The 27,997-nt window shown below is 48.1% G+C and overlaps 2 protein-coding genes across 2 annotated transcripts in view; both read left to right on the top strand.

Annotated features, from left to right (window-relative positions):
* The first annotated feature begins 22 nt into the window (after positions 1-22).
* LOC125940959 (uncharacterized) lies at positions 23-16,536 on the top strand. The gene is made up of 2 exons (XM_049657751.1): positions 23-370; positions 15,515-16,536. Exons 1-2 carry the CDS (start codon positions 104-106, stop codon positions 15,836-15,838), a joined length of 591 nt encoding a protein of 196 aa, XP_049513708.1. The 5' UTR covers positions 23-103; the 3' UTR covers positions 15,839-16,536.
* Positions 16,537-24,784: 8,248 nt separating this feature from the next.
* LOC125941059 (uncharacterized) overlaps positions 24,785-27,997 on the top strand; it is a 33,657-nt gene continuing 30,444 nt past the window's right edge. The window contains exons 1-2 of the mRNA XM_049657979.1: positions 24,785-25,119; positions 26,869-27,124. Coding sequence (XP_049513936.1) covers positions 24,903-25,119; positions 26,869-27,124 — 473 coding nt within the window. The 5' untranslated portion in view covers positions 24,785-24,902. The remainder of the gene's footprint in view (positions 25,120-26,868; positions 27,125-27,997) is intronic.

Below are 27,997 nucleotides of genomic sequence, written 5' to 3'. Positions count from 1 at the left end.
ACCTTTTCTCCCATGCAGGCACCTGATACTGCGCATAAATCTGCCCGACTCCGCAGTCATCAACCTGTTTCGCTCCCTCGAAGGCAACCGCAGCATAGCACTTATGGAGTTCCGTGGGGTCACCTTCAGGAGCAGGATCGCCAAAGCACTGCGACAACTATTGGAGCGCAACCGAACGTTAACTTCTCTCAACGTTGACCTCCAAGAGAGTGACCTCAAAGTCGACCGCACGGTCCAGTTTCAGCGCATATGCAGCCAACTCACGAAGGCCCTGCTCCGAAACTTCATTGTCACCAGCATCACCGTGAATGTGGAGAAAAGGAACCACTCCAACCAGCCCGTCCTCAAGGAGGCTCTCAGGCGTAACTTGGTGAGCGTAACTTCGATACCCCCGTTGCTGCAAGAAATATTTCTGAAATTTGGTTAACATTTAGGTGTCTTCTAACCGCAGTGTAACGTTTATAACGCTGTCATTCAGTAGTGGTGATTTCTGTATATGTTACGGTATAGACATTGGTATAGACATATTGCTGCACGCAAATGGTGCAAGTTACGGCACAACTTACGAGAGACTGTGCACTTTGAAGAAACGCCAATTTATGCGGGCAATGCACGTCAAAACCTCATACGCCGAGCGACGTCTGGGATGGACGGCTGGCTCGGTAGCTCAAACCTGGTAGATATTATAGTGAATATCTCTGTCGCTCTTATGCCCGTTTCTTGGTGTTTCCTTACTCATTTAAAGATTGCGTCTAGCGCACTCCTTTTATCACGTACGTGCGCACTTTATTAACCATGGTTAGGTTTAGGCGCAGTCCACAAGCAGAAGCAGCAAAGTTGGAACAGCCAAGACTGCCAAGCAGCACATTGTTCTTTAATATCAGTAAGTCTTTCAGCGACCTTGCCATGGCAAGTTTCGCCTCCTTCAGGAAACTACCTTTATCAATTAGTACGAAGCAAGCACCCCTATTGCATCCTGACACCGCAGAAAACCTTCCCATGGAGACTTTGGAGAACAAACTGCGAGACTTCTTTGCGAACAGCATTTTCTCTAATGTTTTACGCAGCATTCGTGAAATTGTAAAACTATCCAAAATTATTAAAGCATACAAAAAAACTTCGAAGATTTGGCAGGTGTGCATATGATGAACCGGATTCTAAGGATATCCCTTACGCACGTGCTGGTTAACATCTCTGCTCTCTAAGGAATTACACGGTGAAACAATCAGGGCTACCTTGAATATCACCAGTGTTACAAATGTATGCTTTCAAGCACATCTTTACTTTTACACAGTGAAGAGATTTCTAGATGTGTTCAACTATTCACTTACATTGACGATCATATTCTACGATTTCTGCACAAATTTCTTGAAAACATGTTGGAACCTGCTGGAAACCTTTCGACGCAGTTGTTCCTACGACTAGTATGATTGGTCGGAGAGTCTTTATGGACACGTGCCACTCTTTACGCCCTTTTGGCACGGTTTCGGCAAGCTGTCCATTGTGTTCGGCAAGAACGCCCGCCCTTACGAGACCCGCACTGAGGAGACATTCCTTCTAAAGCTCACGAGAGCAAGACACGGTTTCCTTACTACCATATGGGAGGATAAATGCACACTTTGCACATATTCCGTAGGCGATCTGACGTCTTAGTCCTACAAACAACTGCAACCGACCAGTTTCCATCACCTATTATTGAACTCGGTGAAGGTTTCCCCTGCTGCAGCAGCCATCCTTCAGGAGGATGGCTGCTGTGCGTCGTACGACACGTTGTCGGACACCGTGTCGTACGACGTGTCCCATGCTTAATTTCAGACACCGTATAAATGTATATTGATCAGCGCGCTGCATACCCTGCCAAGATATCGAACCAGAAGTCAATAAAACAAAAATATTTTTGCGTAATTCGAAATTTAGCCAGACTGTGATGATTCTGTTTGCACTCAGAAAAATAAGCCGGGAAAAGTAGGTAGAAAACACTGACGATCACTTTCGATGTAAGCGAACCGCTCGAAAGAACGAGTGCGCAAACGAACGAATGTTTTCTCTGTCGTGTCCGACCATCGACCACCGTCCTACGACCACTGAGCAACCAGGAAAACGTGCGGAAGCGACAAAGAAAGCTTTTCCCTTTTCTAACAATTTACGGTTCAGCTTTTCCACCTTCCCTAGAACTGTTCTTCTGTGTGCTGACCTCACAAGTGGCTTAAACATGCTACCACGTTTGTAAATGCCCATGCGCTTGCTGTCATTTAAGAAGTTACGACACCGTTAGGTGTTTTTGAACATTGTTTGTCCGGTATACGTATAGAACAGGAGTGCTCCAGTTCAATATGTATACTCGGGAACGTTTGAAATAGGCGTCTTTGAAATAAGTTTGGCAAACTGGGCGAGCTAACTTATATAAGCGCTGAAGTGAACAAGTGCTTCCTAGCTAGGCGGCCGCTTTTGATCCCACTGGTACGAGGGGCGTTCAATAAAGATTTGCCCTAACCCACTTCCTGCGGACAGAGAGCATCGAAACTGCGGATTTATTGGTCCTTCTCTACATAGGTGCCACCCAGCAACACGCTCTTCTCCCATCTTTTTAGGCAACTGTAAACACTTCGCTTGTTGAAGTCGACAGAATGCTCCAAAAGCCATGTTGTGACTTCAGAAATCAGTCTCATCATCTTAAAAATGCCTGCCCTTCAAATATGACTTCATTGTTTGAAAGAGGTGGAAGTCAGATGGTGCGAGGTCGGGTGAATAAGGGGGATGCGGCAGAATTTCAAAGCCGCAGCAGCGTGCTTCCATCTGGGCAACAAAGTTGTGAACTGGGGCGTTGTCTTGCAGAAGACGGACACCTTTGGTGAGCATGCCACGTCTCTTGCTTTTGATGGCCTCCCGCAATTTCCACAGCAGTGAAGCATAGCATGCCCCAGTAATCATGGCACCCTTTGCTAGGAAATCCATCAGGACTACTTCGTGCTGGTCACAAGACTGTGAGCATGACCTTGCCCGCCGAGGGCTGGGCGCGTGCCTTCTTTGGAGGCGGGGAGTCCAAGCGCTTCCATTGCATCGACTGTACTTTAGTCTCTGGATCATAGTGATGGACCCAGCTTTCATCCTGTGTAATCATTCTGTTGAAAACGTCCTCCTAGTTTCCATGGCACATGGTGAAAAGAGCCTGGGAGCATTCGACTCGTTCATGCTTTTGGAAAGGTGTGAGCATGCAGCCGGGGAACCCAGCGAGCGCATACCTTACGCATATGAATATGGTCCTGAATGATTTTTTCCACGGACCCCACACTAATCTTGACATTTTGTGCTAGGTCTCCAATGGTTACGCGGCGATTTTTTAAAATGGCGGCCTCCACTTGCTGGACGGTGTGTTCATCGATAGCGGAGTGGGCTCGCCCTGCAATCGGAGCCGTTTCCACCGAAGTCCGACCGCATTTGAATTCACCATGCCAGTTCTTCATTACATCATATGATGGGGAATCCTCCCCATAAAGCTATTTTATCTCATTGAATGTCTCCCTTGGAGTGCGGCCATTCAAGTACAGGAACTTGATGACTGCTCTGTATTCCACTGCATCCACTATCACACCTCACACGACTTCAGCACCTGTAAAAGAAAGACCGTTATTAGTTCAGAGTTGCACATTGGCACGTGACCTATAGTGGCTTATGTGAATATTACACATGCATGTGTAATTTTCATTACACATGCGCAGTTTCAGCATCCTGCAATGAATAGAAGTGAGTCAGGGGAAATCTTTTTTGAACGCCCCTCGTACATACACTGAAGTGTATGTACGCTTGAAATGGCGTATTCCTTCGGACGCATTCACCTATACGCGTTGTTCACCTACGCGTTGGTGAATAAAGTTAGGTCTTGGCTACTTTAAGAGAAGTTCCGCAAGGTTAGCTTTGCTCACCTGAGCTGGGCACCGGTGGCATTTGTTGTCATGATTATGTTTTACATACATGTATAAATTCGATGTTGTGCTTTAACCTCCTTTGAAATTCTCCAAGAAAACAGTGCGGCGTTCGAAACGCCTATTCTTTCCATTGCCTCTCATTGCGTTTCTTTTAGCTTTTAAATCCCAGCTTCTTCTAGTTCAAGCGAGCCTTTATGATGCTTTGTGTTGCGCATGAACTGATCAAGCCGCTCTAGTTTAAATTTTCTTTACTATTTCATAAGTTCATAGCACGCATCTTACTAAACTACAGATGTTGTCACGCCGTTAAGTTATAGCCAGGCGAAGACTATCGAAATTCTACTTCATCGCAATCGAGCATTCCATCCGCATGCAGGTATTTTAGCGGCAGTTCACGTGGGACCTAATTGCGACATATTTGCGCTTAATGACTGCCGGTCAAGCCGGCCTCGTGCATGAACTGTATTAATGCAATGAGCATTATTTGCCTACTTTAGCCGTTTTGAGCCTGTCTGTCCTCTTACGCCTCCCGAGTGGCCCAAGTTTTATACCAGCTTGAGTTAAGCTACTTGGTGTGTGCCCGTGGTCATGATGTCATTGTGGTCATTCCGTCCTCACCATTCGAGCTTCGTCACACTGTCATCACTAGGCCAAGTTATCCAATATCTTGGGCCACTATGTATGTGATGGTCGTGGTCCCTGCATCGTTGTCATGCTAGCTTTTAATGCGCTAGCACTCTTAAGGTACTTCACGAACTTTTCGCGGGTTATCTATTTATCTTCGCCTCTATCTTTGTCTGTAACCGTCTTTTCAGCTATCTTCTTTGCGCACGGTCGAACGGGTAGCGCATTGAGCTGCTGTGCTGAGGGAACAGGGATCAAAAACAATCGTTGAACAAACTTGGTTCCCTGAGTATGTGGCAATGTATACATTTGCGCCGCTCTTCAGCGAAGCTCTTTCACGCCGACACGAGTCACTGCAGAGGCCGGACTGGGTAGGCGCCGCGGTTCAATGAAACATTTTGACGCCGACTTGTAACACTGGATATGTACCACTCGGTCTGTGCTGGTCATCAATGAACCTCTTTGATGCATCCTTGAGTCAATGGGTATGTGCCAGTAGGTGCGTTCCGCTCTTAAACGAACATGTTTGACGCCAATTTGGGTAACTAGGTGTGCCACAGCAAAATTGGATGCTCCACATTGACGTAGAGCATGGGTTCTCAAAGTGGGTTCCGCGGAACCTACGGGTTCCGCAGGCCCCTGCTCGGGGTTCCGCGAGCCACTGATAAATTTTCCCTGGTCCCGCTCTCGACAAGTGTCTAAAACGGCGAACACGAGGTGCGCTTGATCCAAAGAACCTCCATTACCCATGCCCGAGTGTCAAAAAGCACGTCACAGTGCGTCGCGTGAACTGCGCAATAAATACGCAAGCAGCTTGTAGCCACCCAACCTCTGAGAACGGGCAGCGCGCCTAAGCTTTCGCACTTGAATCTCGGAGGCCGTAAGTTACCACCATGCGCCTATCTCCTATTAGGAGATAGGGTAGGTGCCGATAGCGTGCGCACTGACCTATACGTTGGAGGAAAAATTAAAAAAAAAAAAAAAACGCGGAGCACCGCAAATGCGCGCCGCAGGAGAGCAAGAACAGCGTAGCGTCCAACCGAAACGAAGCGGCGCAGTCCGCATCGCGTGTGGTCCTCAGCGGCAATCGTACGCGGCACGTGACTGACAGCAACGCCGAAGCGCTTCGTGCCTAATTGTGCCTTTAAAGCCTTTATTCTTGAGTTTATCGCCGCGCGTAACACCGCGCTGGCGGCTAGCCGCGTGCCTCCGTAAGTGCGTAGTCGCTATCTCTGATCGCGTCGATAACCTCCGCAGTTTCGTCCGCAGCGGTTGCGGCAAATAGTAGTTTCGTTTTCACTCGATGCGCGCGTCGGCTACGTGCCTTCACAACTGCGTAGTCGCCTCCCATGGCAGCGTCGATAGCGACCGCAGTTTCGTCCGCACGTCTTGCAGCGAAAGGTAGTTTCGTTTTGACTTGGTGCGTGTGTCAGCCGCCTGCCTTCTGAACCGCAAGGTCGCCGTCCATGATCACGTCGATAGCGGCCGCGGTTTCGTCCGCAGTAGTTTCGCTTTTACTCAGTGCAAAGCTGTCGAAGATAAAAAGCACCGGCTACAACGCGCGCCGCGAAGGATGTCGCGAGGCCTTCGCCGCTGCTAGCGCTAATCAGTCATGAGAGGAAGAGAATTTCAGCTTCCGCACTGGTCTTGTGCTAAATAGAAACAAGATTTGACGATTCATAGAGTAAATAAAAGCGTGTTGACGTAGTGAAGCATTGTTTGTTTTTTTGATGCCCTCGACAATTCGACATTCGGTTAATTCGGGGGGGGGGGGGGGGGGGGGGGGTTCCTTGGCACTTTATGGAGCTTAGTAGGGTTCCCTGGGATGAACGTACTTGAGAACCCCTGACGTAGAGCATCGAACAAATTTATCTTTTACTAAGCGAAATCGAACCCACGTCCCAAAGACTCCTCAAGGACAGCAACCCGACGCTTTAGCAGCCTGCGCGGCAAATGCAGTGGGTGTGTGTCGCGTTTCAATGAACGTCTTTCGTGTCAACGCTTAATTTAGCTAGCTGCGCCATGAATGCACTGTATATGTGCCGCTCTTCAAAGCCCGTCTCGCCAACTTTGATCACTGAATACATGCCGCTGGATGTGCGGCAAGTAAGGGAACAAGTCCCAGCGTGCGCAGACACCGGCGCGTCATGCTTGTTGTCTCGGAGGACACGCGCGGACTTCTCGGCAGCGCCACAAGATGGCGCAGCAGGTGCAGAAAGAAGCGCGCAAGGAGCATGGTTGCCGCATTACGCATTTCTCAGTGTTCACACGCACGGGCGTGCCATGCACTTCGGAAGCCACGTGCAAGCTTTGTGGCGGCTCCGAAAGATGGCGCCGAATGTGCTCAGGGAAGCGCGAAAGAGGAGGCCCTCTGCACTATAGGCCTGATACGTGACTCGTTTCGATGGTGGCAATACATTGTACCGCTATATTGATTTTATGCTAAACGCATTACCGTCGGCAGTCATTGTGAGATGGGTTCTGCCGATCTCTTTTCAACCGACTCTCGCCATGCCATCAGCGTGAAATCACCGTCATCAGTATTAAAAAAAATGTCACAGTTTCGCCCTAAGGGCGAAGCAATGAATGCGATAGCAACACAGCAATGTCATACGAAGTAAGGTGAGCGGCCTTGGTAGCAATATGAATTGTAGTAAACATGAGCTGATTAAGTAAGCAGGTGTGCTGCGGCGTAAGTAGACCGACATGAAGAGAGACTCGATGACCACGAGAAGGCGCGTGTGAAACGGTGGTGTTGATGAGAAGCGCTTCCCGTGGGCAGCGCGTGCGAAGGGACACACCTGTAGTGCTGCACTGCCGATCTGGGCAGCATTGCATGTGTAGCGTGCGTTGGAAAATGTGGCCCGACTATTACTAACTGAATGAACAAGCGTGGTGTGAGCGCGCACAAACAAACATGAATAGATCACACTGAATGACTGCAGCCAACGACTGTCAAAACGCTGGCAGCGCAACGTACCTTCGCCCGCTGCGCGGGCGAAGGTACGTGCGCTCTATCAACGGAAACTGAGCGGCATAAAGGTCGGAGCCGTGTGGAGATAAGAGACGGTGCGGTCGAACGAACTACGAGCGCGGTTGTTGGAAGCGTAGAACTGCGCCCCCCCCCCCCCCATGCTCCCTCCGGCGCTGGTTTCCCGCTTCCTGGCTTGCGCGTGGGAGAGATAAGAGACTGTGCGGAGCGACGAGCGCGGTTGTTGGCAGAGAAGTGCCCCCCCCCCCCCCCCCCCCTGCTCCCTCCGGCGCTGGCTTTCCGCTTCCTTGCTTGCGCGTGGGAGATTGAGTGTGTTCGCTCTCCGTGATAGCGCGCGTCCCCCCACGCTTCCGCTGGGGCATACGGCGCGCGGCGAAGATTTTATCTATACGGAACGTCACGGCGACGGCGACGGCGACGGCGACGCCGACGGCAGAAATCCGGTTGAAGTGTCCATATAATTGCTATCGCAATAAAAAAATTATGCGGTTTCACGTGCCAAAAACCACGATCTGAATATGAGGCACACCGTAGTGGGGGACTCCGGGAATTTGGACCACCTGGTGTTCTTTACCGTGCACCTAAATCTAAGTACACGGTGTTTTCGCATTTCCCCCCATCAAAATGCGGCCTCCGTGGCCGGCATTCGATCCCGCGACCTCGTGCTCAGTAGCCCAACACCAAAGCCACTAATACCCCAGTCACACGGGCACTTTCAAAGTCCTTTGAATCAAAGATCCTTTACTTCAAAGGCAGACGCGCGCTGTCACATGGGCGCATCAAAGGAGGCCTAGTTGAAGGGAGCTTTGAGTCAAGGGAGTCCGCGTTTCTCCTTTGAAATCTCAAAGGAATGCTTTTGAGCCTAGAAGGCGTCCGACAGAGGAAAACAAAATTCTGTATAAATACGAAGGTTCAATTTTTACCTGTTAAAAACAAGTTTAACTATATAGAAGTTTATAAGCACTAAAAACTTTTGTGACACCCGCAGTCTCAATGATGAATGCGCCGGTACAACAGCGCCGGCACGGCCTGTCACAATCGGCAACACCGACGCAAAATGGGTCTTGGAGGGTTTACCGTAGCGCTATTAAAAGACAGAACAAAAGAAGACACACAGGGACACACACGACGCTAACTTCCAAGAGTGTTTGTTATCGAAGTCCAGTTCGTACTTTTAATCGCGCTACCGTTAACCCTCCAAGATGCGTTACCAACAAGCACACATTGCAACCCTCGTGAGCAAAATGGGTGCCATGTGCGATTTGGTCATCGGCTGCTACGCATCAAAGTGTCCTCGTCCTTTTTTTTCTCGTCACTTTTGTGTTTTAGAATACCTTGCGGTTTCTGTCAAAAGCTTCATCGGAGACCACCTGGCGACCGTGTAGCACTGATACATATCCCTTGAACTAATGTTCCTTTGAAAGCTCTATGCTCCTTAACTTCAAAGGACCTTCCGTATGCCCGTGTGACTGGGGTATAAGACCGTCATCATATAGTCGTCATGCATTCGTTGTCCTAACTTCGTCGTGAGCCCTTTATGATCGTTCCGTAGTCGTCACTCCAGCTTCCTCATTTGACTCACCCGCCGTGGTGGCGCAGTGGCTTTGGCGTCGCGGCTGCCAAGTCCCGAAGGCGCGGGATCAAATCCCAGCCGTAAACGGGTGCATTCCGATTCAAGCAAAATGCGAAAATGCCGGTGTTCTATCGTGGTTCTGACACAAAATCCAGGAATTTATTTAAATCGTTGACTCTTGTCATGTCGGTCTTCGTCCGGGCATCTTCACGTTATTGTGACGAAACGTCATCTTTGTCGAAGGGTGATGACGAAGAGTGTATACGAAGAGTGTATACTCTTCGTCATCCCATTGTCCCCATACCTTTCCTGCCATGGTCATACTTGCCCCATCATCAGAAGCCTGTTTCACATGTAGGCGACTGCGTAGCGGTGGTCGCGGGCGCTGACCAGCACCGTGAGACGCAGACGTGACTTCGTTTCACATGCGCCGCCCTCTTCACACGACGCCCACCTAGCGATTAGTGACGTTTGTGGAGAGCGCCCGTGAGCCATGAGTTTCCGTGTCCCCCAGACTCAGTGTTCGAGCTACACATATCCATTGTTTGCTTGCTTGCTTTGCTTAAATTTGTTTGGCTTGGCTTGGCTTTTTTCGTACCCACTATGTGGGATTGGCCAAGAATCGGGTGAATAAAGAAAAAAAATTATCGGAGTCTAATAAGGATCACTTTTGAAAACTAAAAGAATTAGGTATATAAAATTTAAGGATTTAGCAAGTAAATCTACCTGATTCAATTCCATACACCACAACAGCTGCACCAACATCCGTATGACAATGTCCGAGAAAAGAGGCACCAAAAGATAGAATATCGGGTATCGTAATATTCAATCCAGCACTGAAATTTTTCTTCTAAAGCGTGTTTTCTTAGTAAGGTGAGGTGCAGATTTCGTTGTTCTCCAAGAGTGAGCTAGCTTAGATCTTAACTTTCTTTTGCAAAAATTCACTGTGATTATTCCCCTGGGTAACTTCGATTTCAGTTGCTGTTCCAAGGCCTCTCCTTACCACAGCGTTCTAGAAGTGCAGCCAGGTAGGATAGTATGGAAATTTGGAGTGAAACCGGTATAAAACGGGTCTGTCAGTGGCTCTCGTTCTCGAATGCCGCTAGGCATTTCAGCTGCCGTCTGGGGCATAAAGGTGCAGACAGCATTGTGACTAGGTTTTGTTAGCTTTTTAGCCAATCTCTCGTACCTTTTGACCTCAAGGCATGAGAGCAGAGGGGCAGCGGCTTCTTGATTCTAGATATGGGGTGAGTTCTGACCGAAACAGCACGAAACTAAACTACTAGCCAGCACGCCCACAGTGAAAGAAGAAAAACGGCTGCTTGCGCCTCAAACGAGAATCGTGGACTGCGGTTTTTCGCCTATATCCACGTCCATATGGGCCCCACCACGCAAAAAAAAAAAGAAAATAATAAAACCACTACCATGCGCAGGCTATTTAGTGCAATGCGAATGAAAGCTTTCATCAGTCCGTTCGTCAAAGGTTGCCGTCGGCTTGAAAAGCGCCGCCAGCTCGAGCACGGAAGCTTCTCTGTGCGCCGATACCCCTCAGTCACATGCTCCACACCTCACTGCACGACGGTCCACCATTGGTCGCCGTTTGCGAATTTTACAGCGAAGTTGTCTATGCCGAGAATCCGGGCATTTCTTTGTGGTGTCACGTTGACAAAAAGTCTAGTGATCAATGGCTCATGCCCCAAATGCAGTGGCTCATACCCCCGTAAGACAGAGGCTACAAGCACTCAGCAAAGTAAAGCGAACAGTGCACACATCCTTTGGAATCACGTATACAACATACAAAACTGCATACGTTGCAATAAATAACAAGCTTAAAACAAGCATCCGAACCACATAATTGACAAGGCACTCTTGCGCCTACATTCAATGCAAAGCACGCAGCACTACCGACACATGTTTCCCGATAAAGATTACTGTGGCGCAAGCTGCCGCAGCGACGGCAGCTTAATTGTAGCATATAAAGCAGGGAGTGTCGTAACTACACTTTCGTGCCCGCGTAGCAACTGCTTTGTGTTGTGACAGGGCTATGGGAAGGCCACGTATAGTGGACTCCTGCATATCAGCGTGCATGCATACGAGGCGCGACGAGTTTCTATTCTAACTTGTCCACTCTTTGTAGGTTCACGAAGAAGCGGGGCAAGCCAAGTCGCAGGCCGTCGAAATATCTTAGGATAATAATTACGTAAAACGCATGTGAATGTCACCACGTCAGAAATTTCAACCTACGTCGCAATGGGTAATCGTTCTAGTTGTCGTTTACAACTTCGCTGTCCAACCACCTTCACAGCGTGGATTGGAGACCATTTGTTTTTTGTCCAACCATTCCAATCTCGATCGCAGCGGCGCGCGCCGCTCGAAAGACAGGTTCTGGGCAAGGAGGTTGGCTTAGAGCACTGCACGGCTCGGGCTTACCCGAAAGCCTGGGCCCGGCCCGGCCCGTGGGCCCGGCCGGGCCAGGTAGAGCAGTTTTTTGACGGGCTCGGGCCGGGCTCGGGCACGGCATGTGCTTTTCAATCTGGGTCCGGGCCGGGCTCGGGTTTTTTGACGCGGGCCCGGGCCGGGCTCGGACTTTCTAGTGGTGTGCATGCAACGTGCAGCGAGTTATCCTCGCGCGTCGCGATTCTGAAAAACATGTTTCTTTCGGTCTCGGGCCGGGTTCGGGCCAGTTTAGAGCCGGGCTCGGGCCGGGCTCGGGCCTAAGATAAAGGGGTGGCAGGCCGGTCCGGGCGGGTAACGTAGATTATTTCCGGGCTCGGGCCGGTTCCGGGTCTCGCCATAAATCTTTTGGTCGGGCTCAGGCGGTCAGCCCAACGTAAAAACGGGCCCGGCCCGGGCCGGGCCCGGGCTGAAAAAATCGGCCCGTGCAGTGCTCTAGGTTGGCTCTCACGACGCCAGCCGCACCGCTTCTGGCCCCAAATCGCTTGCATGGTAAACAGTCTATAGAGTCGTCATCATGAACTCCTTGTCATACCGTCGTGGTCCTTCGATCGTCATCATTCTAACTACATCCTCCGACTCTCTCGATGTCATTCGTCATCCCGTTGTCGTCACACTATCATCGTCGCACAGCCGTCGTCACGCAACTGCCGTCATACCGTCGTCGTCAACTGTGGTTTTACGACCATCACCTCAGAAACGTCATCCTCTTATAATCATGCCGTCATTCCTTCGTCAATCTATCGTAATCATGCTGTCTTCATTCAATCATATATGTATACCGCCATTACCGTCGCTGTAATGCTTACGTTACCATACCATCGTTGTTATCCCGTCGTGGTCGTGTTATATTCCAGCTTCATCATCCGGTTTCATCATATTGACGTCATCGTCGTCATACACTCGTCGTTGTACCATTGTCCACCGTGCCATCGTCATCATGCGGTCATTATCATACGATCACTATAGTTTCGCAATCGTAATCTCCTTGCCGTCGCCGTCATACAGCCCTTGTCGCTCCATCGACATGATTCCTTCTTCGTCATTCCATCGTACTTACAGCGGCGGCGTCATGACATTCATGCTCATGGGGCGACCTTTTCAAGCGAGTGCGAGACACGTAGCAAAGTGGGCCAATAGCAAAGACAGTGCATGTCGCATGTAGCCGAAGCAACGGTAGCCTCAGGATGACCACTGCTCATTTAAATAAGCGTCACCTTTATGGTGCGTGGGTCGGTATACACTGCTTGAATGCTAATCGCATTACGGCTGACAGTCATCGTGCGATGGGCTCTGCCGTAATTTTTTGAAATGCGAAGCATTTCTTGGCGAACATTTGCTACATTGACAGTATCTATCTATCCATCTATCTAGCCGTCTACCGCTTTGTGCTCTCATATGGTCATTTCGTTAACTTCGTATGTACCAAAATTGGCATACTATGACAGGAGTATATGGCGAACATAAATGGTATGTCATGACATGAGTGTCGTGACATGCGTTTCATGTAGGTCATGAAACAGCCGCCTACGTCTTGGTGCTCTCATGGTCGTTTCGTTACCTTTGTAGGTACCAAAATTGGTATAGAATAACAGGAGTGCATGATAAACATGATAGGTCATGACATAAATATCATGACATGCGTGTCATGTAGGTCATGACAATGACCCAGCGAAAATATTAACACTCAAACACTACTGAAATGGGTTCTGACGTGGGTACTAAGTGAAGGAAACACTCAAGGATCCTGGTAGAAGTCATAGTCATGAGCCTGACTCAGCAAAAATGACAATGACTCAGCGAAAAAATATTAATACTCAAAAGCCTCTGGAATGGGTTCGGACATGGGCACTAAGTGAAGGAAACACCCAATGAGGATGGTAGAAATCATAGTCATGATCATTACTCAGCAAAAATGACAATGACTCAGCGAAAAAAGAGTAACACTCAAAAGCCCCTGCATTGGGTTCTGACGCGGGTACTAAGTGAACGAAACACTACAGTATACTTGTCGAATTCATAGTCATGAGCATGACTCAGCGAAAAAAGATTAACGCTCAAAAACCACTGGAATGCGTTCGGACGTCGGTACTAAGTGAAGAAACACTAAAAGATGCTGGTAGAAGTCATATTCATGAGCATAACTAAGGCTTTCGTCCTAAGGTCTCTTAGGTGTAGCTCCTGAGGACTCCTGAGAACTCATGACATGAATGCCGTGACATATGCGTGTCATGTAGGTCATGAAAGAGCCACCTACGTCTTGGTGCTCTCAGGGTCGATAACATGGTAGGCTCCCCGCACACTGCTTCGCAAAAATCGATTCCCACAGGGCGTGGGATGTGCAGTTTTTTTTATTTAACTATACCATTAGCATCGTTACCGAACAATTCACACACTCCCCGGTATCTGTCTATCTTCTATGTCCGGATCTAACTGTGTTTCTTGCCTGTCAACTTGGGTCACTGGTACGCTAGTCAGTGGTACGCGCCTCATACGTACGCCCGTCAGCAAAAGTATACGGACCAGTGATCGCGCGATGAAACCAATTTTATCCTCTGCCTGTGAATACACCATGAAATCGAGGACTGCCCTCCAAACTTGGCATTGCGAAATTTGTGGTACTTTCGTTATTTCAATTTGTACATGGTAATTAGGAAGAGTTCCAGATTTTTCGGTGGCCCTGTGGTCTTCATACTTTGCTTCACATGTGTACATGAAGCGTTTCGGCAATTGCAATAGCATGTGTCACTATATTGCTCAAATGTTTATCGCATCAACGTTGACTCCCGAGATTTTTTCTGCAGCAACGTTTTTTTTTTCTTTAACTGTATTTATTCATTTTCCCCACTCAGTGTGCAGAGTCATCCTTGTAATCAAAGCTCATTCGGTCTATCTCTATTTGCGTTATACGAAGTAAAGCCGCGTTGTAGCTATGGCTGAAATGCGTTCCGTTCTATACTTTTATTCTTGATCGCATGGAGCGCACTGAAATCAGTATTTGAGTCTGCACATCGAAGGAACCCAATCGGGTTGCTGGTTAGACCCCAAAGGAAGGATGTCAGACGTATGTGTGGTGCTGGCCCAAGTGACAAGGAAGTGGGAAGCATATGCTTAAAAAGTTGTCGCAGTTTCACCTGAAAGGCGAAGCATCAATTGCGATAGCAAACTTGAAGAGAGCTATACGGAGTAATGATAGCAGCTTTATCAGCTGTATAAACTTGGACATGCAGCAGCACCGGCAACACGCAGAACTGTTGACGACGCCGTCGGCGTTTTGCCCGCGTTCGCTCAAAATGCGTGCGGCGTTGGTGACTGTTGCCAGAGCCTCTCATATAAATAGGCACTTGGTGCCGCAGATAAACGTCACTTCCCTTCCCTCCCCCTCCCCCCTCCCCACGTCCTTTCGCCAGTCGGAAGAAGGCACGTTTGCTCTACATATATGGTGATTGTAGAGGAGGAAAGAGATGCCTACTTCTGCAGCCCTTAAGGGAGCACAGCGCAGAACAGCGCGTTTGTTCTCCGCCGTGCGTTCACTCCCCGTGAAAGCGCGCGTCCCTCGCGCCCTTTCACTCGCACATACAGCGTTCGGCGCGCGGCGACGATTTCATCTCCATTGACGTCATACGGAACCTCACGGCGACGGCGACGCCGACGGCAGAAATCTGCTTTTGAGTGTCCATATAATTGCTATCGCAATAAAACTATGTTGCCTTCAAATCACACGTCCTAAAAATAGCTGCACTGGCTGTCGAACAACTTAGCGCTGAACACTTCTGGGTCCCTGTAAAGAGAGAGCGATATATATATATATATATATATATATATATATATATATATATACCCTGCACTGGGGTAAGGGGACGGTGTCGATAGGGACAGTGGCACGAGATATATGTGCTTTCTGTACATGTCTCGCGATTAATTCTGCCTTCTTCAAAAACGCAGGTGTTCGTCAACCGAGCCGTCCACTTCGTCAACGGCTCCATGGAAAAAATGGACGCCATTGCATTCGAGACCTTGCAGCGCTGCTACTCCGTGAAGTTATCCCTGTGCAACGCTTTCAACAACTCCGACCAATCCGCGATCGAGAAGATCGCCGAGGCACGAAAGCGGCTCGCTTTCGACTACTTCATCCTCGTGGGCGTCGTCAAAACCAGGATAGCCTGCCACCCACGTCGCAAGCGAAAGACTACATTCGATAAGCTCGGCAGAGACATGCAGGCACTCATCTGCTCCTACCTCAGCTTGACTGATGTCCTGAGCATCTGAAGCGGCACAATTTTTTTTTTCTTTGAGTTCGCTCCACCACCTTCTGACAATGGCGCTATCGCGCCAGCACGCAAAGTCGGGGCACCTGAATATTTTATTTGAAACCCGCTGTAAACTTCCACATCGCCAGTGGCATTCCATACTATTTCTTAATTAGCAGGTAAATCAAGTGATACCTTTAGAATTCTTATGCCGTGCACATTTTATTTCCTGCACATTTTATACTCTCACGTTCCACTCGCTAATTTCACGTATCACACAAGCCCTTGCAGAAAATGTATTTTTTTTAAACTGTTCCACTTGGAGACGCACCTAAGTGTCTTTCCCGTATATGTATATGCCTTGTAGCTTGTGCCAACCATTTCAATATGCGCAATATCTTCCATCTTTCTAAGACATCTCGAATCACTTCACTCAAGCTGTGACTCATAGATTTTAGTTTTTAACACACGTTCACTGCTACATAAATGTCATGCGCATCTTAAGGCTCACCTTATTTACTTTTTCATGTGTTTTACGAAGTTACACTGCCCTCAACGACATCTCGTGTATTGCTCCTACGTTCCTGCACCGTCCCTGCATTTTTTTGGGTGTCTGCTCTACTAGAATAGCAGAAGCCCAATTTTGAACACTTGTATCTTACGCAATCGCGTACTTAGATGAACGCGAGCTATAGATGTGTTACTCAGTGATGCCACTATCGAATAGAAGGAAAGTAAACGTGTTTTACGTGAAGTATTGTATATCTATTGTCTGTTTTTTTTTTACATTGCGAAGTCGAACGCGTTATCACTTTTCTGCGTTACCATGGGTACCGCGAAGGTTACCTACTCATCGAAGCTTTCTATTTGGCGTTTGTCGAGTTTGGATGTTGTAGCCAGTAGTTGGTTGTGTTGGTTGGACTATAGCGATGAATGTAAGGGTAGTGAGTATTGGCGGGGTCGAGATGTGGAAATGTGATCGAGATGGTTAGTTGGCGCCAGTGATCACGACATCGGCTAAGGGGAAGCGCTTGGCGCAAGTAATGACTTTCGTTATCAGGCAGCGGGCGCCGAGTGTTGACAGCACGCGGCCGAGGCTGGCGTGGTGAACTCGAGCTCGGTACCCTCGACGGTCGACTGGACACGAAAGTATTCGCTTTCAACGACTCCCACAGTGTGTGGGACATCGAGCTCTTTACAGCAAAGCTTTCTTTGTCTCTTGCCCATTGTGTAGCGTTCGTATTCGCTTGCTTGCTGGGTATACTTCTGGATTTAAATAGGACAACGCGGGGACATGGGGTGTGTGCTGGTTGCGATGAGTGGACAACTTAGGCCACTGAATATGGGCAAGGGAGTGTGTGCACTTGGGTATGTGCCCGCTCTTAGCCAATCCCCCAGAATGGATGTGCCACAGTTATACAAGGTTAATGAAGCCTTAGCTGCATTTAGATGTGTCGTACTCGTCTGTGCATGCAAGTTCGAACATACTTCTCTTCACAAGCGTCATACGCAGACAGCTCACAACTACCGGCGACGAGGATCTGCTTGTGTCATCACAACTACTGCTTCCTGGCTAAACATAAGTTTCGCATCCTTAGAGTCCTACACTGGGTTGAATCTGCGGGGTTTTTTTTTCTTGTTCTGTTTTGTTATGCTTAGCCTGTGCATTTTCTGCCTACGGCCCAGCGCACCGCATCTCTGAGCCTTGCTGTATATACAGGAACTCTCTGAACTGGGAAGACCATCCCCTATCGCTATAGAGGTGGATTTCAGAACCCGTTCTGCTGCTGACGGCGAGGTTGTGAGTACGAACCCCGACTGTGACGGCATTGTTAAATTGAGTACCAATTGCAAATGATTGTGTACTTGAGTGTCAGCGTTAACCAACCCAGCTGGATGAAATTAATCATGAGCCCGGCGTCAGTCATAGCCTATGTTCTGCCTGGGGGCGTTCAACCCGTCCCGCATTCACACAAGTCTTCCGAGTGTAGAATTGTTCGTAAGGCTATGCTAACAAAAGACAACGTGGTTACGTGTCCGGTCACGTGGCCGGCCGCGTGACCAGCCAACGTGCTTACGAACGTATAATTAGCAAAGGCGCATAAGTAATGTCAAGCCGTACTAAAACAAACCGATTTCGTCACTCCATTGCTCCGAACACATTTCAGCTCCACCGGTTCAGCGCCACCATGGTTGTCCGTATGAGTTGTAAAAAGCTATGCTGCGCTTCTTAAGTGCTTCTTTCCGTAGAATATCCCGACATCAGATGGGAACTATCTGATGGAAGGATCAGACATCAGTTAGGAACTATCAGGAAGGAGAGCATGCGCGTGCCGCGCGGATGCTCTCCTTCCCTCTCCTAAGCGTCCCATGACAAGGCGACATTTGCATGGCACGGAGAGGAGGTGAAAAACACGCCACTACGCGAGGTGGTTGCTAGGTAACGCGCGATGGCGTCGTCTCCAGGAGCAGTTCTTGTTCGCAGTACGCGGCGCAACCAATAGCTTAAACAGCTCCGCTGTTAAAATGGCGTTAAAAATTATTTCAACAAAAGCGGACGATATAATGTCATCCGCATTTCATAAGAACACAAGAGACAATAACTCTTCACGAGCTAAGGTCACTAAAATCCCATAAGGCGTCAAAGGAACAGGGTATGTTAGAACGGGGGTTCGGCATTTCGTATCATCATTCCATTCTTTGATTATGGGCTTTGCGAAATCAAACATCGCTTGCAAGAGAGCATACCTCAGCCCTATTCCTTAGAGGGTGTTTCTAATGACAAGTTCCAACAAAGGCACGAGCAGTAAACGCCCAGCCACCGCATTTTAACACGAAAGTGTTTGATGCCGGGTTTCATGACTGATTTCCGGCAACGAATGTAACCTCCGCGATCTAGGAGCGGTGAAGCGAAGTACAGCATCGTGACACTAACGAGCGCCGACAGGGAGCGCTTCGGTAGTCAGAGCGCAGCGGGGACTGCAGCGCTGTGTAGCCGTGGAAAAAGAATCAAGTGTAAACGGCTTCGTGACTTTGTAAACACGTCATTTTGAACCAAGCACCGCGTAATATATTTTAAAATAGTCATTATCAAAAGTGTCCGATGGCAGGATTCGAACCCAGGACCTCTAATACAGAAGCCCGACATTGAAACCATTACGCCATGGACGCATTTTTTTTATTATTATTGTACGCCACCGACCATAGCCTCCTATATACATTCTACACGGGGCTTAGAACGCCCTTATCAATTTCTCAGCGGGCAAGTCAGCGCGTAGAGAAGCCTGGTGCGTTTTAACTCCGTTCACCAACTCGACGCCGCGCTAGAAGCAAACGTGCAACACGGTCGCCGTCCCGCAAATCGTTCGCCATTCGCTGCAGCGAACCGTGAGATCATGACGCAAACATGCAACAGCTTCTGTGAAGGCATGCTTCACTTCCACCAATTCTACCAATTCTTATGACAGAGAGATCAACCATAATTTTTTTCATGCGATCGCGGGAGCGCCACTTAAAACTTCTTTTATGAAACCGGCCGGGCCGCTGACAAATGTGGAGAAAGCGAAGCCGGATACGCGTGCTGAGTACAGGCAGCAAAAAATGCAGACCAATCATATGTGCTTGTATGCAACCACATTTTACATCGATAGCTCTAGTACTTCAGGTACGAACCCAGAAAATTCCCGGTTCCGTAAATCCGACCTTCAAGCTCAGCCAAGGTCGAACTGGGACATAGCCGGCCACTATACAGGCGGCTGTTGCGTACGCCACGTGGGTGCCTATATCTTGAAAGCGATCTGCGACATGGACAAAGTGCGCCGAGTGCTGGTAGCTTCGTATGCGTTGTGCTTTCGACGCTTAGTTAGCGTTGAAGTGAGATGCAGCACGAAGGTCAATTAGCTCACTGCTGCTGCCGCGCCAAGCAGCGCCTGTGTTTTGTGGTGCAATCAGGCCTCGGAAACTCCGCTGGTTTTTTGTCCACGCGAATTGCAGCGCCATCCATGAGGTGGATGCGAAACCAAAATCGTTTTTCCTTTTTTTTTTCTTGTCAAACCTCTCTCAACTTTGTCGCTTCTCTCTCGCCGTCAACTATCGGCGGCACGGCTGGCGCGGCCCGCGCTCGTCGTCGGCCGGGCTGATAATGGCCAAAACAGCAGCAATATTTTTTCTGGCATTATGCGGTCAGTTTTGCGGTTTTCGCCTTCCGCGCTAGCAGTGTGTTCCATGTGGTACCCTACAGTTGCACGTTTGTCGGCTCTTTTCCGCAATGTCTCGCAGCTTTCGCTGTTCGTGTGTGGTTCGATGGTGTACGAATACATCAAGACGAAGTGAACCATGCGACGTGAAATTCTACCGCATCCTTAAAGACAACAGGTGAGCACTGTGCAGTTTACTTCCCGGTTTTTATTTGTGATAGTAATTGTGCGCAGTCGTACATGGCTGGCCGGTGGTGAGGCAGCAGCTAGCTGATTTGAAAACACCACTACGATGCAGTAAATCGTTATGTCAACAAGCAGCGAACATAAAGCTCCTTATAAATGTAGTACCACCTGTTCGTATCGCAAGGAACACGTGTGTAGGTGTGCGCTTTGCACTTATTTCTAGCTAACTGGTCGCCATCATTTAAAAAGGCGTTTCTGAGAATTGATATAGGTTGACATATCACAACTAGTACTCTGCCGTGACACGAAACGAGCTCAGTTTTGTATGTTCCAACTGCGATGTTATAATTTATGATCTTCACTGTTCTTCAGGATGGAAGCGTTTTTAACCTACGCTGGAAGGATGGACCTGATGGGTTTGCCCAGAAACAAAGTCAACAACCGCAGAACATGCTGGGCGCACTTCACGGACGTGGATTTTACGGACCGAGCGAAAAGCAGGCCATGACAAGCTATTCTGCGCATTGACCATTAGAGCAATTACAATAATGCTTTTTACATGTGGATACATGAAACACCATCCGCGTTTTCTTGCATTCTATAGCGTGTTGCACTGTCTGCTCCAATTCTGGTTTTCGCAAACGAACACAATAAAGTGAGTGCAAAGAACTGTTGTCTTGTAAGTGGAATAATTTTTTTACACAATTTGGGCACATGCTTGCTTGATTGTAATAATAAACGCGACTGCGTGCATGAAAACGCAAAAAGAATCCGCTGCGCACAAGCGGAGCGCGCGCTTCGGTCCGGCGCAGGGGCGTAGCCAGGGAGGGGGGAGGGGGGGGGCTGACGGGGCTTCAGCCCCCCCCCCCCCCCCCCCCCCCCCCCCCCCGAAATTTTTTCGTGCCGGCATGCACCGCCGACCAAAACTACGACCGACGCCGGGAATCATTCTGGATTCTGTCTACAACGTCTTTTTTACACTCGAAAAGACATTTCGGCACGGACATTCCGAACTCGGGCTCGATTTCGTGGCAACGCCCTTGCACCTGGAGTCACGTAACGCTCGGAGCCCCATCCGAGCACAAACTTTCAAGGGCTTTTTGATAGCGAGCGGGCGCGTTGCGGCATCTCACAGCGGCCGCGGAATCTACGGAGCGCATGGATCTCAATTACGAAACTTTATGGGTATAAAGTTCTCATAAACTTTTGACGCGATAGGTGCACTGACATTGCCAAAGGCGTGCTTTAAAAGATTTTCAATTTTGGAAGTTTATGAAGTTAATGCTCTTATAAACTTGGGCCAAAATGCGTGCACTGGAGCCCTCGTGTCGAAGCCGTTCCAGAAATGAAAGCACGTGCTCGCAATCTTCCCACACACAAAAATACGAAATATCACCGTGACTGTGAGCTAGCAGCTGATAATTTTCTCCAAACATTTTCAGGAAGCGCGCCCAATGTGATTGATCAGCTGGACCAGGGCAGGCAAAGTAAAATATGAGAAAACATAAGAAAGTAAATAGCCTATTATTCAGGATATTCTTTTTGCAGGCGACAAGGTCTGGCTCTCCGTGGCCACAGGGACAGTGGCCCTATGGATTTAAGCATTGCCCCCCCTTAAAATACAGGTATTTTCAGAGCGCTTCTTCGCATGCGAGCTTATTGTTGTGATACATATCGGAGGAACCATTTGGAAATTTGCCCCAGTAATGCCTCGTATTTAAGCCCAGATGCACAAAACCAAATTATAGAAATTTGTGGTGAAATTATCAAAGAAAGCCTGGTTGCAAAAGCAGGCTGCTTCTCCATACTTCCTGACGAAACGACGGACATGCTGGAATTGAACAGCCCACTGTTTGTGCAGGGTACCTAAGCAAGGATACCAACGACATCGAGGGAGGGGTTTAGGTTTTAGATCCGGAATTGATGCCCTCTCTCTTTGCTACTGCAGTTTCTATGTAAAGGTGTACAAACTGCTGCAGATTCTAGTCACACTTCCAGTGACCACTGCCAGTGCAGAAAGGATATTTTTATTTTTTAACAAGAGTTTACTAAAAAACTACTTGCGCTCTACAATGTCTGTGGAGCGCATGGTTAGGCTGGCGCTTCACAGAGACGTCGGCATCAACGTGTCCGAAGTCATTGACCGCTTCGCTCAACTTCCCCGCCGAGAGAAGTTCGTCCTTTAGTTAGCGAAACAGCAAAAATCAATGCAAGTAAAAAGCTCTGTTCCTTCAGGTCCATAAGCTCGTAATTACGAAAACGTATGACTGTTTGTTAGCTTCTAAAACCGCAGTAATTTTAGCCGTTTATTCTAGCAGTTAGCATCATGATAAAAATTATCATGCGAATACGAAAATTACGAGGACATAAATAACCAATTTTTACCGACCTTGCTCATTGAAAGCTCGGCCCACACGGCGTTTGCCAAAAACAATCTCGGATATTGGGTAGTTCAACTTGCCGCATCATCTGCGGCTTTCGTTTGTCCTTTTCTTTCCTTTTTAGCTACCTGCTTTTATTTCTTTTTTGAAACGAAGCAATACCCTCCTTTAATTTTGGTTGCAGAATAATTGTTGCCGCTGTGCAGGCAGTTAAATTGCACATTTTTGAACTGATTTCTGCATTATTCCTCTATTATTCTACCCATATGGCACTGTCGCGACCGCCACATGGCCCGAGTACATGTCACGATTTCTGCGATCATAGTTTTGTTCTTGCCTAGATCAACTGTCTTTCTGTGAGCAAAGTTTACTATCTGTGACTGCACAACATGTTTATTTGTCTTTTTGACGCATTATATACAGTGATGTTTGCTTAAATACGTAGATTTATTGGAGATTTAGACGTATATTTAAATATCTTGTTGCGAGGTTTTGTGTATACAAGCAGTGAACTTTGTTTCCAGCGACTCTTTTTTTTTGCATTTTGGCGAGTTGTATCTTCGCATTTGTATATTCCATTCTATCTTCGCATTTCTAATGTATATTTTGCAGAACTCCTACTTTTTATTTGTACTCACTGTTGCGAGTATATTCTCGGTGTAATTACAATACACGACCGGTAACAGCTGCTCCTGTGCAATCTATTGCAACGAGGGACAGCGTCATTGAGGTTTTTTCCTGGCCGTTGCATATGTGCAAAAATGTAAACAAGGTTCTTCAATGACAAATATTCACCAAAATATTTGTCCTCAACTTATTCATTTCATGGCCTTTACGTTTTTCATATCAGCTGCATGCACTGCTTTGCTGGTTTCGAACTGATGTAGTTCGAAAGTTCGTGTGATATTTTCTTTACTTATTAAATAGACAAAAAAAACGCGACAGCATTTCTATCAGTTATTTCTGCCACAATTTTTGGGACATACGAATATATTCTTTTTGAAAAGATACATATTTTACTTGACAGTGCATAGCGTTCAATAATTCGTTTGCAGCATCTAATATACAATGGCATTAGCAAAGCAGTTATTCTTCATGTATTTGATCCCTCGACAAATTCTATAAGGAGGAGGCCGTGCTGCAACCTGACCCCCCACCCCGAAGAAAATTTCTGGCTACGCCACTGGTCCGACGGTGCGTCTGATAACGCCCACGACAAAAAAAAAGAGCGTGCCGTGGAGAGCTAACGAAATTATTAAAAAAAGAGCTTTGCGCGAGGCATGAGGGGAGGGTGAGGCGAGGCATGGGAGAGGGATAGGAAAGTCAATGGGGAAAGGAGCACCGAGCGGAACAACGTTATCATAAAAAAGGAAGAAAAAAAAATCTATAGCGAAAGGGGGAGGGTTAAAAAAATCGCGCCGCTTTTCTTTCTTTTTTTTCGCCACCATAGTACCGTCATCCATCCGCTAGGGCCTAACTGAAGTGCGCCTTGGCGCTAGCGTCGACTGAGCGTCTGCTATAGGAGAACCAATGGGAGGTATAGGAAGATTCACCCTCCCCTGGTGCAATTGTAGATGCTGTAGTTGCTGAGGGCGCCGAGGAGCGCCTGTGTTCTTTCCCAAAGCAAGCAAAACCGTGCTATCTGTCGACAAACTTGCTTTAACAGCGTTCAATTATTGCAATTTTGTTTTTATTTCAGATTATAAACTCTACTTTACAGCCTGGTGAATAGCATTAGTAGCCGGTAGCACAAGGCAGCTCACATGAGTTGCACATCAATTATCTTTTTTTGAAAAAAACAGCAACAACAAAGGGGTTGATATTTTCGGGGAGTGATGACGGCGTAAGGGGATAACCCAAAAGGAAAAGGACTGGTTACAAGGAATCAAAGCACAAAACCAACAAAACTGAGTTCTGCTGCATGGTGACGCCCGGCTGCTATGTCTCACCATGTCCTTCTCACCCCTCGCCCTTATGGCGCCTATTAGTCTTTTTTCTACCCTTTCATCTGACACAGTGCTTGTTGGATGCGCGTGGCGCTATTACGTCACCAGCAAAGGCCGCTACAAATTTCAGAGGAGAAGAAACTTCCCCTCCCCCTACCCTTCGTCACCCCTGACAGCGATATCAAGCTTACCTTCAAAGCGATAGGAGCTGGCTTTCGTACAATGTCACATCGTCCTGTCATTCAAGGAGGGGGAACAAGGCTTTGCTAGAAAATACCATTTGCTGCGTTTGACGTGTGCCTCTGTAGAGCACGGGCACACACTCCGTCTCCTGCGCTGGGCCGGACACTGCTCTTTTCACTGACGCCGCAGGCATGCCATCATCGAAGGTAGCAGGCGTCAGCGTCCTTACTCCGGGCTACTTTTCCTTGCTTCAGAGCCTCTGCTCAGGAAGCGGGCCAAACTTTAACGATGTCACCGCTATATTCAATGAATTCCGCCATTGCCTGGGTGGCGGAACGGCCATTCAATCTTCGACGTCATCGTCACCATCCTCTTCTCGTGCTTCCAGCAAACGTGGCGAAAAGTCCGGTAAGAACTTTGCTTATTTCTTTCCGTGTACGAGAAGAGTTCTTTAGCCTAAGACCCATATTTACGAAATTTAAAGTTGGCCAAGCTGACGCGACTGCATCAAGCGATTTGATGAAGAATACGCAGGGCGCTTACGTTTGCCCCCCCCCCCCCCTTTTTTTCTGTTTTTTTTTTTTTTTTGTCTTGTGCTTTCTGGGACAAGTCGCTTCATGTAGGCGTGCAGTGTGAATTGTATTTGTCTAGAGCTGTCAAGTGGGTGGCGGGGGCTGGGTCAACGTTTCCTATTGGTAGGTTCCGGGTTCGATACCTGTCAGCTACGAGTGGCAGGAGCGTGCATGTGAACCGACAAATTGCTGTTTCTTCGCGTGGTTTGCGTGCTTGCTTTCTGTCAAACGAGGGCAACCAGATTTACATTTTCGTTTTACGGTGCCACGGGTGCACCGATCGTCGCTGGTGATATGCAAGTTTGACTGCATGCAGCAACCGCATCCACTAGACCAACACGTATTCTGCGTAACTTTATTATCCGGTTACGCTCTACTATAGGTTGCCTAATTTCCTTCTATCACCGCCCTCATGGTACCCATTCCCCGCACGAGATTATATCGTGAGCTTTGCCGGCCTGATCTCCCGTGGCAGGCAGACTAAGCAAAATCTTTCTAGATACACCCCTAGCGAACTGCTGTAAACAAGAGATCGGCCTGATTCTCTGTGTGGACAATCAGATCTCCCAGCAATATCGTTGGTCCTGAAAACCGCGGCATATTACTAAACCACGGTGTTGGTGGCGACACCTTGAGGCATTTTCATAAACATAACGCATGCTTATATATCGCATGAAGGAAAATCTGCGAGAATACGTTGAACTGATCGCGTCGACTCAAAGCTTTGGCACACTGTGCATGACTATCCTCTAAGCACTAAATTTCACGTTCAATTAGCGTAAACTATAAACCTAATTACTTTAGAATAAAAAAAGCAACTGATGGGTACTAGCAACACAGCGCGTGTCTTGTGCTTACGATTTGGGTCTGTCGTTTAATATCAAAAAAGAGGGCTGACAGAAGGAGTGGAACAAGTGATATAAAAGTTACAAACGGGGATAAGGTTCCTCAGAAAGGCTGGTCAACGTTTCAATAGGAGAACCTATCTTTGACCTCCTATCGAAACGTTGGCCAGTCTATCTGAGGCACCTCATCCCTGTTTATAACATTTATTTCTCGTGTCTGTCGTTTAGTGTTTCGCAAGCGCTGCGTAAATCACAAGATCAAGGATATCTTACCCACATGTAGTAAGGTTTCGTAAGTAAGGTTTTAGAAGGTTTCGCATTTCGGCGTCGCCGTGAGGGTTTACCGCGGCAAGCTTGACAATTTTTGTTGTGTGCAATGTAGATAGAACCATGACACTTGGTTTTTGAGACAGCGGAAGTGGCCCGCTTGGTTGACTTTTCTGTAAGCAGGGCATCATTGCACATCTCAGAGAAATGAGTTTTTCGATGCGTCGGCACTTAGGCGCGGTAGTATAATTTTTGCACTGTACAGAAAGTAGTACACATGGGTGGTTGCTTGAAAATTAAAGTAAAGAATACGTGAAAAAAGAAACTGCTATTTCGTGTCCTTTGCTATTTCGGCCTATCTGTCCGCTTTGTTTGTAACAGTACAGTCACACACAGCTGTGTCCCAGTCAGGATCACCGCTGGCGCGTCGCTTACAGCTGCCCGTGCTAGTACTGTGGTCGACGATGCCGCAGGTAGTGGCAGTCCAGGCGGTAGCGGTGACGTCGGATTCGACCGTTCCTGTACATGGGAGCCAGACGAAAAGCCCTGCTGGATCATGTCGGACTTGGACCGGTGGAACCACATTCTCTCCCGTGACTGCCTCGAACTCCGTGAGCACAAGTGGGGCGAGCTTACGCTGCAGGGGTACCGGTGGCCTGAAAGCCCGCCGAAACGTCGGGACATGCTCTGCGCCTCGTTTCTCATCCACGTGCTACTGCGGCAACACAGGTGAAAAAAAAATATTTCCGGTAGGGACCAATGACAATGACTCTTGAAGAACTTACTTTTTTTGAAGTCCGTTGGAATGCCGTGCAGTCTTCATGGCATTTGGGATGAAGCAAGGAGACGCTCGCGATGTGTCCCGTAAGAAAGTCGCGCGATAAGTGGCACATGCGCTGGCTTAAGGTGAATTGAGCTGGCGCTGCAGATCCCAGCCGAGCGCGTGCCTCTTCACATTCCCTTTCACACTCCTTCCCAAGTCACTCACTGCTACGGTTGCGAACTGTCCCGAATTTAGCGGTATACAGTCATGACATTTAAGTAAACGTACCGAGTCCCGACTTGATCTGGTCGAGACGACCAGGTGTCCCTACTTTTTTTTGTAATGGCGGACAGCTACGCCGGTTGCACAATTTTTTGTCCTACGGTTGCACTGTCATAACATAAAAGTGGTGCCGTTTTCTTGTCCTTGTGGTAGGCTTTATAAGCATTCGCACTTCCTCTAGTTGTATTGGTAGCCGTGTTAGCCAGGCAGATAATACACCATTCCTGCTGCAAGTCATGACAAAATTGGTCGTCGCTTGTCCCCCCACTCCTTTCTGCAAAAGCCTGTTTCGACTTCATTCGCTGGAGAGCTGGCAACTTTCCATGCCTTCTTACCTAGAAATTGATATGATCAGGATCACGCATTGATGCGTCAATGGTTTGCATCGTCGTAAGCAAGCTAACGCTTAAAGAAGCAGAAGTGGCCTGTCACGTATGCACTCGAGCATTTTGCAGCAATAGGTAATCAGCAAGCCGTTTTTCTCATAACTTTACTTACTGAAACAATGCAGACACTAGGAAAGGCAGAACAGTAAATGATCTCAAACACACATACAC

The sequence above is a fragment of the Dermacentor silvarum genome, chromosome 10 (assembly GCF_013339745.2).
Source record: "Dermacentor silvarum isolate Dsil-2018 chromosome 10, BIME_Dsil_1.4, whole genome shotgun sequence".
NCBI lineage: Eukaryota > Metazoa > Arthropoda > Arachnida > Ixodida > Ixodidae > Dermacentor > Dermacentor silvarum.
This window is presented reverse-complemented; position numbering and strand designations above follow the sequence as displayed.

What these genes read in the sequence shown, in the direction of transcription:
- LOC125940959 (XM_049657751.1), top strand. Translation starts at nt 104, where the DNA reads ATGGAGTTCCGTGGGGTCACCTTCAGGAGCAGGATCGCCAAAGCACTG. An exon ending in AGGCTCTCAGGCGTAACTTG is followed by an intron (nt 371 to 15,514) that starts GTGAGCGTAACT and finishes TCAAAAACGCAG; the next exon opens with GTGTTCGTCAACCGAGCCGT.